Source organism: Rhea americana, unplaced genomic scaffold (genome assembly GCF_003343005.1).
Source record: "Rhea americana isolate MKP2758 unplaced genomic scaffold, rheAme1 scaffold_47, whole genome shotgun sequence".
NCBI classification, from domain to species: domain Eukaryota; kingdom Metazoa; phylum Chordata; class Aves; order Rheiformes; family Rheidae; genus Rhea; species Rhea americana.
The window spans coordinates 2,851,038-2,862,572 of record NW_028186612.1 but is presented as its reverse complement, the minus strand read 5'-3'; the positions used below and the strand labels follow the sequence as shown (position 1 = coordinate 2,862,572).

Below are 11,535 nucleotides of genomic sequence, written 5' to 3'. Positions count from 1 at the left end.
GCTCATTTTGAGAGGGAACATCTCCTTTTAGTCAACCTAACGGTTAGGTATATTCTTAGAGGTTATGTGATATAAAATCAGATACTTTGTACGTTTATAAAGCAAATAAACGAATGTTTGAATTGACCTTGCAGGGTRAGGTATAATGCTGCAGTATTAAAGATAACAGCAATATTTTCTCTATCTCTAAGCCTTTTTGTCCTGGTGTATTATGGTACCGTTTCCGGAAAATGATGTTCAAAAACTGATAGTCTGTTGTGACAACAGGGCTCTGCCTCCAGCTCTGAAGTTTTCTGAGCCCAAACAGGAGCTTCTGAGCATTAATGTCTCAGAGGCATCTGAAAATAATGCTTTGCTCAAAGGCACTCCAACAGCTTTATTATATATTTAAATAGAAATTAGGGGGAAAGAAAAGATGCTTGAATACGTATTTCCTCCTTTTTTTCCCCCCATAGCAAAACAGATGAAAAGGAACCAACAAAAAWATCCATTTAAGGTGACCAAGAGCTCCCCGTGCACTCACCGTTTTCACGTGCAGCCTTCGTTCACGTGTACATTCGTTGCTGTGTGTGTCTCTCCCTCTCAGGCTGCGTTCGACACTTTCGTTGTTACACGGGGAAAGCGATAAACTTGGGAGGACAGACATGGTGGAACCTGAGAAAAACTTGCTACCGAATTGTTGAACATTCCTGGTTCGAATCCTTTATCATATTCATGATTCTTCTGAGCAGTGCAGCCCTGGTTAGTTGTAACACAATTTGGTGTATTTATTCAGAAGCGTTTTAATATGATTTGCATGCAGCAAAGTGTTTATAGCAGAGGAGACAAGGTGTATTTTCAAAGTCTTCAGGAGGAAAAGGAAAGAGGCTTCATGCCRGGGTCATTCACTATTGTAATTATTACAGATATATTGTTTATGTTATTGCAAATTTTGAGTGAGACTGAGAAACCCTAAAAACATATAACTCTCAGAAGCTATTTCCATTTGGCTGCATGTTAAATTTTGCTGGCTTTCTCTMGGAGATATTCCACAACTGTGAAATTTATATATGATTTTATACATCATTAAAACAAATAAATGACCCTTACTTAGTACTTWAATTCTCTTGAGCGCATAAGCTTCTTGAACTAAATTTCTAAATATATACTTTCCTCCTTGGATCCCAGTATGCACGCATGTGTGTGTCCCCACAGGGGTATATGATACAGAGAAAGAACAGAAATAATTAAGTTTCTTAGTTTGTATATATCTGAGTAAATGTAGGTGGTGTTCAGATCTGTRTAAATGACATATTGAACGGGAATTTAATGATTCTAGACTATCCCCTTATGAAGGTCATTTGACTTTCACTGTTTATCTGTATGTTGTAATTTCAGGCATTTGAAGATATCCATATCAAAGACAGAAAAMGTATTAAAATTATGCTGGCATTTCTTGACAAAATATTCACTTTCATCTTTGTTCTGGAGATGCTCCTGAAATGGGTRGCTTATGGCTTCAAGAAGTATTTCACCAATGCCTGGTGCTGGCTGGACTTCCTTATCGTACACGTAAGCTCTGCTCTCGATGTTTCCAGGAGCGTCCTAACGCAGGACGTAGCAGCAGAACAGCTGATTCTTCTTTGGATGTGAATTTAAGAGAGCTTGAATGGGAAACTCTTCCGGGAAGTGCCATCATGATGATGATGACGATGATGATTTTTGGACAAGAATAAAAGAAGCAGATGCCAGAACTTTGCTAATACTTTCTTTTTTGTCTCCATTCAGGTCTCTCTAATAAATCTCATAGGTAGTTCATTTGGTGGCATGAAATCTCTGAGGACTCTCCGAGCTCTGAGACCCTTGAGAGCGTTGTCACGGTTTGAAGGGATGAGGGTAAGACTGAACGTGAATTCAAGCCTGTTGTGCTAATAACCACGTAACAGCATCRTAACTCATGTGACTATGTCTTTATGAGGTTGGCAGGCCTACACCACATAAAGTTTAGGGGCCACAAGACTAATTTTTAAAAGACACATTTGCCAGGCTCCTCTGAACTTGTGTGCTCCTTATAGATTCTTTTTTCCTTAAGTGATCAGGCMTGGCCATTGCTGAAACTAAACCTAGACCTGGCCGAACTCTGCTTCAGGGTAGCTTGATCATTCCTGTCTTATTGAGATGACCAAAAATAAAATAAGAGATATGAACACAATTTTCATTTTGAAATCTGTTGGAAAGCTAATTCAAAGAAAAAAGTGAATCACCTCCTCTTTGCAAGTTTTTTGCCAGATCAATTTACAAGAGCTCTAGACTACTGAGATGTACTTTGTCCAAACTATTATTATTTCTTTCAAAAAATAGGAGTGGCTCTGTAAATTACTTACCACCTTTTCCATCAAAAGGAAATGTGAAACTTAGGCATGACTTTAATTACAAACTCGCTATCACGTAGAAGCAGAGAAACTCCCTCAGCCAGTCGGATATGCAAAATACATCTGTGAGCTGTAATGTAAAACAGTAATAATAGCCACAGCAGTGTTCGGGCAAAATTATCTTCTAGATCTATGGAATATACTCTGGCATGTGAGTGTAGATAATACGTAATGTCACTGCTGGACAATTACATGAGAGTGCAAGCCCAGTGATGTTGAGAGGTATTACTTTTGGATATCTTTTAGAAGTGAAAGTGAAATCTCTCTCGTTGCAATATTGTCCCTCTGGTGGCAGAGAGAAATTGATACATTTTTTTCAATTAATTTACTGCCAAAAATTTCCAGATCTGTGTGGATTTCAAAATAGGTACCATCATACGTTCTACCTTGCTACATAAAATGCTGGTAGCATGTCCTCCAAGATGAAAGCTTTTTCATTTTTTTTAACACTCCAAAAAGTTCTTGTTTACTACCTGACAGCAGTTAGTCTTCGATGTGCTAAGTTCATTGCCTGAAAAACTTAAAAGATAAAATTTCATTTTTTCCTTACACTGCCCCTTTTTGTGAAGTAATCTGTTATGTTTTGGCACACATTTAAACTATAAATGGATTTTTTTTTCTGTGATTATACGGCATCTAGCACAACAAGTCCCTAGCTCATGATTAGAGATCTCAAATACAATAATAATCCAGTTAAAAAAAAAAATCTAGCATAGACTAACAGACATTCACTAGTGGGCCTCTAAAAACTACTTTTCATAATCTTTAAACATTCTTCTTGCATTAGTGTTCATGGAAGAGTCATCCATAAATTAGTGTATAAAAGTTTATGTTAAAAAAAAAAAGGCAAAATAGAAGAACTCCCAAAACAAGAGAAAGTTATCAAAACAGAATGGACTTGTGTAGCATATTTTCATAGTGGTGCTGCACTGCAGATCAAAACAAAAGCTAGCTATTCCCCTGAAAACGTAATAGCTCTTTTTCCCAAAGAGTTTGCAACGCAAGGGACAGAGCTCACAAATACAATTCATCTGTGAATTCTTCATTCAAGGTGCTAGTCACAGCTCAGATGAGTATTTATGTGGAAAAAAATTAGATTGCTGTTTGCTGAGCCTCCTGACCAAGGGAGGCTTAGGTTTTTTAGCAGTTTATTGCAGTCAGTGGATGATTGTGCCTGTTTTTGTTGAAGTAATTGTATTTCTTCTCTCCCGTTTCACCAAAGGTGGTGGTCAATGCCCTCGTGGGAGCCATCCCTTCCATCATGAATGTCCTGCTCGTCTGCCTCATCTTCTGGCTCATCTTTAGCATCATGGGAGTGAACCTGCTTGCTGGAAAGTTTGGGAAATGTGTCAATTTGACAGAAGAAGATTCAGAATTAAATAGTTCTATTAAAAACCTCTCAGACTGTAAAAATTATAATAACACAGGAAAAATATTCTGGGTCAATGTTAAAGTCAATTTTGATAATGTTGGCTCCGGTTACCTGGCTCTTCTTCAGGTGGTAAGTGCTGTTCACCTTCACTGGCCAGGATGGACCCAGCATCCAGCCAACTGCTAATTCATTTCTGTGGGTGATGGAAAAGAGTGGTCTCAAGCAGCTTACTCTTCCCCTGTAGCTGGATGTTAAACAGAAATGTTTTCAGTGCATGCAAATGGGAAAAAGGTGGGGTATTCTCATGTGCAGACAACTTGACCCTCCACAGTTCAGATCTGCTCCCCCATGCAGGATGCAAGACCTTCAGTAGCCCATGTGGTGACGGGCTGCTCTGGTAGGATCCTCGTGCAATGTGAGGTGTCCCTCCCTCACAAGCTTTCTCATCCTGAGGGCTCAGGATGTCACATCTAGAGCACTGAGAAGTTTCTCTAAAGTCAGAATTTGGCACATGTGCCCACACCACAGCATCTTCCCCARTCAGTGTTACTTGGATATTGCAAATGGTATGAAGACTTTTACCTCAAAAGTTCAACACACTTTCCATAATCTTCCTCTCTTCCCAGGCAACATTTAAAGGTTGGATGGACATTATGTATGCGGCAGTAGATTCACGAGAGGTTAGTCACTACCTTTAAACTGTGTTTTCTGAATAGCACCTCTTCAGTTTTCTGCTCTGCTTTTATTATTATTATTATTATTATTATTCACATGCTGTTGACATCTGCTGTTTTATAGAATCATAGAATCAGTAAGGTTGGAAGGGACCTCTGGAGATCATCTAGTCCAACACCCCTGCTCAAGCAGGATCACCTGCAGCATGTTAGACAGGGTTGCATCCAGGCGGGCCTTGAAGATCTCCAGAGAAGGAGACTCCACAACCACTCTGGGCAACCTGGTCCAGKGCTCCGTCACTCTCACAGGGAAGAAATTCCCCCTCACGGTCAGGCRGAACTTCCTGTGCTTCAATTTCTGCCCATTGCCTCTTGTCCTGTCACATAGGACAACTGAAAAGAGTTTGTCCCCGTCCCCTTGACACCCTCCCTTCAGGTACTTGTACACATTGATCAGATCCCCCCTCAGTCTTCTCTTCCCCAGGCTGAAGAGGCCCAGCTCTCGCAGACGTTCCTCATAGGGCAGGTGCTCCAGCCCTCTGATGGTCTTCGTAGCCCTGTGCTGGACTCTCTCCAGCAGCTCCATGTCTCTCTTGTACTGGGGAGCCCAGAACTGGACCCAGTACTCGAGATGAGGCCTCCCCAGGGCTGAGTAGAGCAGCAGGATCACCTCCCTCGAGCTGCTGGCAACACTCCTCCTAGTGCACCCCAGGAGACCCTTCTTGGCCACAAGTGCACATTGCTGGCTCGTGATCAAATTTGTTTGTGCTAAAGCTTTCCAGTAATTGTTTCTATCATCTGACACAAACTTTTCACCTGTGAATGACCTGCAGTATCATAACAATAGTCTGCTCTGCTGCTGAGTGGGATTCAACTCCAGATCCATACACCTAAATGAAGCTATCTATCTGTGGTGTGAGGGTCTCCACGGCTGCTTGGCATCCAAGCTTATTATGGGTAATGAAGATCCAGTCAATATGCTTGAAGGATCTAGAGAGCTGCTCAGCTCACCCTGGACATCTCTACTGATTGAGCAGACGAACACCTTTCTAGRCTCCATTGACTCTGCTAACTGGAACTCTGCCAGCCAGCAGGGGAGTTTAGACTTGTTCTTATGGTTTTATTTTTATCCCTAATAGTATTTTTTTTTTTTAACTGAGAAGAAGAAAGGATATCTAGGCCAACATTTTGAAAGGCAAGAGCTTGAGATTAGACTTCTAAATAATTTGCTTGATTYTTTCAAGTGCTGAGCACTTTACAAACTCCCATTCTTCTCGAAATAAGCTGAAAGTTGATTGACACTTGTGAAAAAACATATGAAAAATGTTCAATTCAATAACTATTTCTATTGATTYTAGGGGGGCCGAAATCAAGGACAGCTGGTAGCATCTTAAGTCAGGTTCAAAAAGAAAAAAAAATCAGCTTATTTGGGAAAAAAAAAAAGTGAAAAATAAAGCTAAACCTCTCAATCAAAGAATGAATTTTGTTCTACAGATTTTTTGGTGCAAATATATCTCATGTCTGTAAGAATTAAGTTATCTTGTTCTGCAATGATCTAGCCAGAAAATGCAGAAACAAACATTGCAAAAGAAGCCAAACTGACAAACTGTCATAGTAATAACATTTTACTACAGTACTTTTTTTTAAGATATACTTTCTGGTTGGTTATATCTCAAGTGTTTCATCTGGCATATCACTTCATGATCTGGTGTATCATGACAGATAATAGTCACCATCTGATCAAATATATCCTCCACGTAAAGTGTCCCTTTGTCCACTATGAGCTCCTAGGATTTCACTGCATCAGCTAATCACTTTTCTAATGTTACTTTCTTCCAAAATTTCATGCCCCTTCCTCTAGTACACACAAAAATTTGTGTTAAGCACTATTGGTCGTTATAAACTACACCAATTTCTGTCAGACTTTGCAGTAGGGCTGTGATCTTAATCCCTACTGGGATCAGTTTGCAAAAAGATTATTCTGAATTGTGGCCGTTGTTGCTATTGGTCATTTTTCATTTTGTTTTTCACTTCTACAGAAAAATGAACAGCCAGAAATGGAACATAATCTGTTCATGTATCTCTACTTTGTGAACTTCATCATCTTTGGATCTTTCTTTATCCTGAATCTCTTTGTTGGTGTTATTATTGACAACTTCAACCAACAGAAGAAAAAGATAAGTACACTGGTGATGCTCCCAAGCATCAACTCTCTCTCTAGTACAGTATCTTTAGAATGCAAAGTTCTTGCTAAACACGACATCTGAAACTTCTATTTGCATTTACAATAGTATTTAATTATGAAATTGGCAGAAGTAACGTTATGGGTGAGGTTCTTCCTCCTTTTTTTTTCCCTACAACAGGAACAGACAACCCTTCCCCAAAGTTTCAAAGGGTATGACATCAGCTCTGCAGCCCCTTAAAATGTTGCTCCTATCTTTGGTGCTGAGCACTGTGGGAGACTGTTTATTTAGCAGGTGCTTGGAGACAGATGCTGTGATAAGTATTTTGGATATTTGACAAGAGCAGGATGTGGAAAACAGCAGAAAAAGTTGTTCTTATCTAAGTTTTCATAGCTCCRCTGCTTTCGTTCTTTCTGAGCTTGTCTAGTTTCACCACAGAACTTCTCTTCTGTGAAATACATGATTTATGCTGCTGTGTTTCTTTGGGGTCTATTACGGATTATGAAAAGGGCTAGGACCCTAGCACACCCAGCAATGACGTGAAAAAGAAAGAAATGTTAGTTTGTGGTATTTCAGACTTCCTGGCTACAGTGATGCTGCTTTCTCATTAACAACAACAGTGCCCTTTCTTTATGTACTTAGGTGGGGAAGATATCTTTATGACAGAAGARCAGAAAAAATATTACAATGCAATGAAAAAGCTGGGATCCAAGAAGCCTCAAAAGCCTATTCCAAGGCCATTGGTAAGACCGTCTGAATTCCTCCAAAGAAAAATGCATTGCAAAATTAACTTAATTCTCTGAAAGGTGACTACATTAATATATTTCCTATAAATTATTTATAGCGTCTTTACACTGATATTCAAATTGTGCTCTTAAAGTCAATTCCRTATAATAAATATTTAACCTGTAAAATCTTTCACTGCAATTTAAGTTTTGTGCATAAATATTATTGGATTATATATTCACCTTGGAACTGATTAAATATCAGGATGAGAAGAGAGTTCTAATGTCATTTTTATATTCTACTTTCCTAAATCTTTCTATCTTTATCACAGTTAAATGACTCTGCAATATAAAAATTGAGCTATTAGTAAATATATACAGATGAATACTCCCTACTTTTATAGCTAATGCTAGATGTATTTTCTTCCTATAGAACAAATACCAAGGGTTCCTTTTTGACATTGTAACACGTCAAGCCTTTGATGTTATCGTCATGATTTTCATCTGCCTCAACATGATCACCATGATGGTGGAAACGGACAACCAAAGTGAAACAAAAACTAACGTTCTTAACAAAATCAACATTCTCTTTGTTGCTATCTTTACTGCAGAATGCATATTGAAATTGGTGGCTCTGAGGCAATACTATTTCTCGAATGCTTGGAACATATTTGATTTAGTTGTTGTGATCATGTCACTTACTAGTAAGTAAAACTGAACTGGAAAATTCTTTACTAWATATAATTCTATTCAGAAAAACAAATGGTTAAAATTTATCGCCTGCAAATGAATTTTGCAACGGAAGTGTAATGTTGGGAAGTGCTGAGGAAAGAGAACTACGTAGTCTAAAAAGAAAAAAAGAAAGAAAGGAAAAAAGATCAGAGGGTAAACAGCTATAGTTACATTAAAATAACATGAAATATTTTTTTTTAAAAAAAACCCTACTATTTTATATTAATAAAAAACAATATTTTAAAAGGGATACTGTGTTATATGAATCTTTCATAATGATTATTTAGTTTACTTTTTCCTCATCTGAAAAGCAGAATTAATGACCCATAGTACCAATACCACCTTATGTGATAATTTCAGCTGTTAAGATTTAGTGCCATGATTCCCAACCAATAAATCTTCGATCAGGTAAAAATTGTTTCTCTTTCTCATCTGTTTTTGTAATAAAGAATTGAAATATATAGAGACTGTAGAGTTCAGAAGGAGAATATAGACTATAGGATTCACATTCCKGAAACTTTGGCATAGTTAATTGAAGTTCAGGCTTCACATCCTCTAACAGAATAGAAAAAAACCCAACTCAGTTGGTGTTAGCTTATATTTCAAGGGATCTCAATGAAAGAATGAGGTAAAGAGCTGAAATGACACTGCTCTTCTGTCAATGTAACTATTCCTAATGCCAGTACCACCAAAATAGCAAAAGGCATTTTGAGGAAGAAAAATATTTACTTTCCTTAACAAGAGTTACTTTTTGGGTGGCAGTAAGAATAGAGCCCTTCTCTGTGAAGGGAAKTTCCTGCAGCGGAAATCCAGAAAAATGAACCCAAGCTGTCTAAAGCTAACAGGCCAGACCTCTGCTTCTTGAGCCACTAGACCCATCTGTCAGATGTCATGCAAATTAAATATAAAATAAAATCTATTTGTAGCTATGTCCCTGAATGTACTGAAAGCTGTTGMAGAGCGGCATGCATTAGTTTTGCATTCATTACTTCATGATTTTTTTGCTTACATGTATCTTGAACTATATTAGCTAAATGATGACCATAATATCATTGTCTTCTCATGTTTTTGCTCTGCAGGGTCAGTATTTGAGGCTAGAAATTAGAATATGAGTGTATAACCTGCACTTGCTGAAGTATTCATGCAACCAGAAAACTATTACCCATAAGCACTGACTGATATGCACACTTAAATGTTGTGCATAGAAAGGTATTTGCCATCCTTAATACAACAGGATGGCAAAATACAAACTTAATCCTTAATACAAGCTATGTTCTGCTGGCTGAAGAACATAGCTCATGATTGCTGATCTCTACAGCTTTTCTTCCAACTCTATTGAAAACTGCAACTTCTATTAAAAGTTGTTAAGCTGRGGCATTAGCATAAGGTATTTTTCCACTGTACAGATATTATCATTTCATTCCATTGCTAGTTAAGCAGAAATGTGATCTTCTAACCAATTATTGTTGTCTCCTTTTTAGCCTTACTGCTTTCTGGCATCGGTAAAGCATTGGAACATTTCTTACCACCTACACTCTTCAGGGTCATTCGCTTGGCTCGAATTGGACGAATACTAAGGCTCATCCGGGCTGCCAAAGGAATTCGAACTCTCCTTTTTGCCTTAATGATGTCCCTACCTGCTCTGTTCAACATTGGCCTCTTGCTTTTTCTGGTCATGTTCATTTATGCCATTTTTGGCATGGCTAATTTTGCCTATGTGAAGATGGCAGATGGCATCGACGATATGTTCAACTTCCAAACCTTTGCAAACAGCATGCTCTGTCTCTTCCAAATCACAACGTCAGCTGGCTGGGATGGTCTTCTCAGTCCCATTTTAAACACTGGGCCACCATATTGTGATCCAAACATAGGTGAATGTGGTAAACCTGCCATAGGCATTATTTATTTTGTAAGTTACATCATTATATCATTTCTCATTGTTGTAAACATGTACATAGCTGTTATTTTAGAGAACTTCAATGTTGCTACTGAGGAAAGTACAGAGCCTCTAGGTGAAGATGACTTTGACATATTTTATGAAGTCTGGGAGAAGTTTGATCCTGAAGCAACTCAATTTATAACTTTCTCTGCACTTTCAGACTTTGCAGATGCTCTGGCTGAACCTTTACGTGTACCAAAGCCRAACAAAGTTGAACTCATAGCAATGGACCTGCCCATGGTCAGTGGAGACAGGATCCATTGCTTGGATATTTTGTTTGCTTTTACCAAACGAGTGTTAGGAGACTCTGGGAATATGGATAGTCTGAAGGTACAAATGGAGGAGAAATTCATGGTTGCTAATCCTTCCAAAAAATCCTATGAGCCAATCTCCACTACACTTAGACACAAACAAGAGGAAGTTTGTGCTACTGTCATCCAACGTGCATACCGGAATCATTTGCTCCAGCGCTTCACAAAACAGGCTCCTTACCAGTACCATCTCAGATCTTGCAATGGTGATGTTCTTGAAGAGGATGCTCCAGAAAAAGCGGGATTTATTGAATCTATGATGGATGAAAACTATGGTAGCAGTATAGACAAGTCTGAAACTTTGTCCTCAACATCTTTTCCTCCATCATATGACAGTGTCACAAGAGCCAGTATGGGCAATCTCGTAGTTGAGAATGAAGAATTTTCAAATAATCAACAGTCTCCAGGTATTAAATAGCTCATCAGTGAAAATGTTATCAAGAATATTTTAAGTGTTTACAGAAGCTGATATTGTAAATAGATGTCAGCTGAAGCAGCCTCCTCATTAAACATGCACTGTCAAAGTTTGCTGATCAAAATCAGTTAAACATAGTTGAACACGAGTCCTTAACTATAGTAGTTGCTAGGCTGTAGCCTTTGACTCTGCTATATTCAGCTTTGTTCAATATTTATATATACAGAAACAAAAGCTCAGAAAGGTTTTGGATCTTTTTTTGATCAATGGCACCCCACTGCAAAGCAGAGCCTGCAGGATCTGAGTACCATGGTATATTCATAACAGACAGATATGCCTGCTGACATTACATCCATTGCCCCAGTTTAAGAGCCAGGGAGGAGCTCAAGCAACAATGAATACCCTAGAGAATAGGGAAAAGAATGCCAATTTTAAGATAAATTACAAAAGAGAGAGGACCTAATATTTACCCTTAATCCCTCCCTAGTTAACACCCTCATTATAAACCTGTTAAGCAAGTGACTGCTAATTTGTTATGTCTTGGGTTGGATATACCACAAAAATAGTGATTGCTTGATACACAGATATACCATGATATACTGGACTTCCTCCAATATGATGAACCTACAGAATAAGTCATTTTATGTATGCTACTGTAGTGATGTCACTACATAATGAAATAATAAATACAACACAGTATTCCAGAAGTTGTACTGGGCTGAGTAAAATCTTGTTTTATATTTTATCAGTGAGGATTCTTTTTTATGTGTTTT

General features: G+C 38.3%; 1 protein-coding gene across 1 annotated transcript in view; it reads left to right on the top strand.

The window, feature by feature from the left end:
• The window catches only part of LOC146589296 (sodium channel protein type 5 subunit alpha-like), a 34,373-nt gene extending 23,608 nt beyond the window's left edge, over positions 1-10,765 (top strand). The window contains exons 19-27 of the mRNA XM_085316412.1: positions 587-741; positions 1,378-1,551; positions 1,768-1,875; positions 3,634-3,912; positions 4,410-4,463; positions 6,497-6,638; positions 7,283-7,383; positions 7,799-8,069; positions 9,579-10,765. Of these exons, the coding sequence (XP_085172538.1) occupies positions 587-741; positions 1,378-1,551; positions 1,768-1,875; positions 3,634-3,912; positions 4,410-4,463; positions 6,497-6,638; positions 7,283-7,383; positions 7,799-8,069; positions 9,579-10,765 (2,471 nt within the window). The remainder of the gene's footprint in view (positions 1-586; positions 742-1,377; positions 1,552-1,767; positions 1,876-3,633; positions 3,913-4,409; positions 4,464-6,496; positions 6,639-7,282; positions 7,384-7,798; positions 8,070-9,578) is intronic.
• The last annotated feature ends 770 nt before the right edge of the window (positions 10,766-11,535 follow it).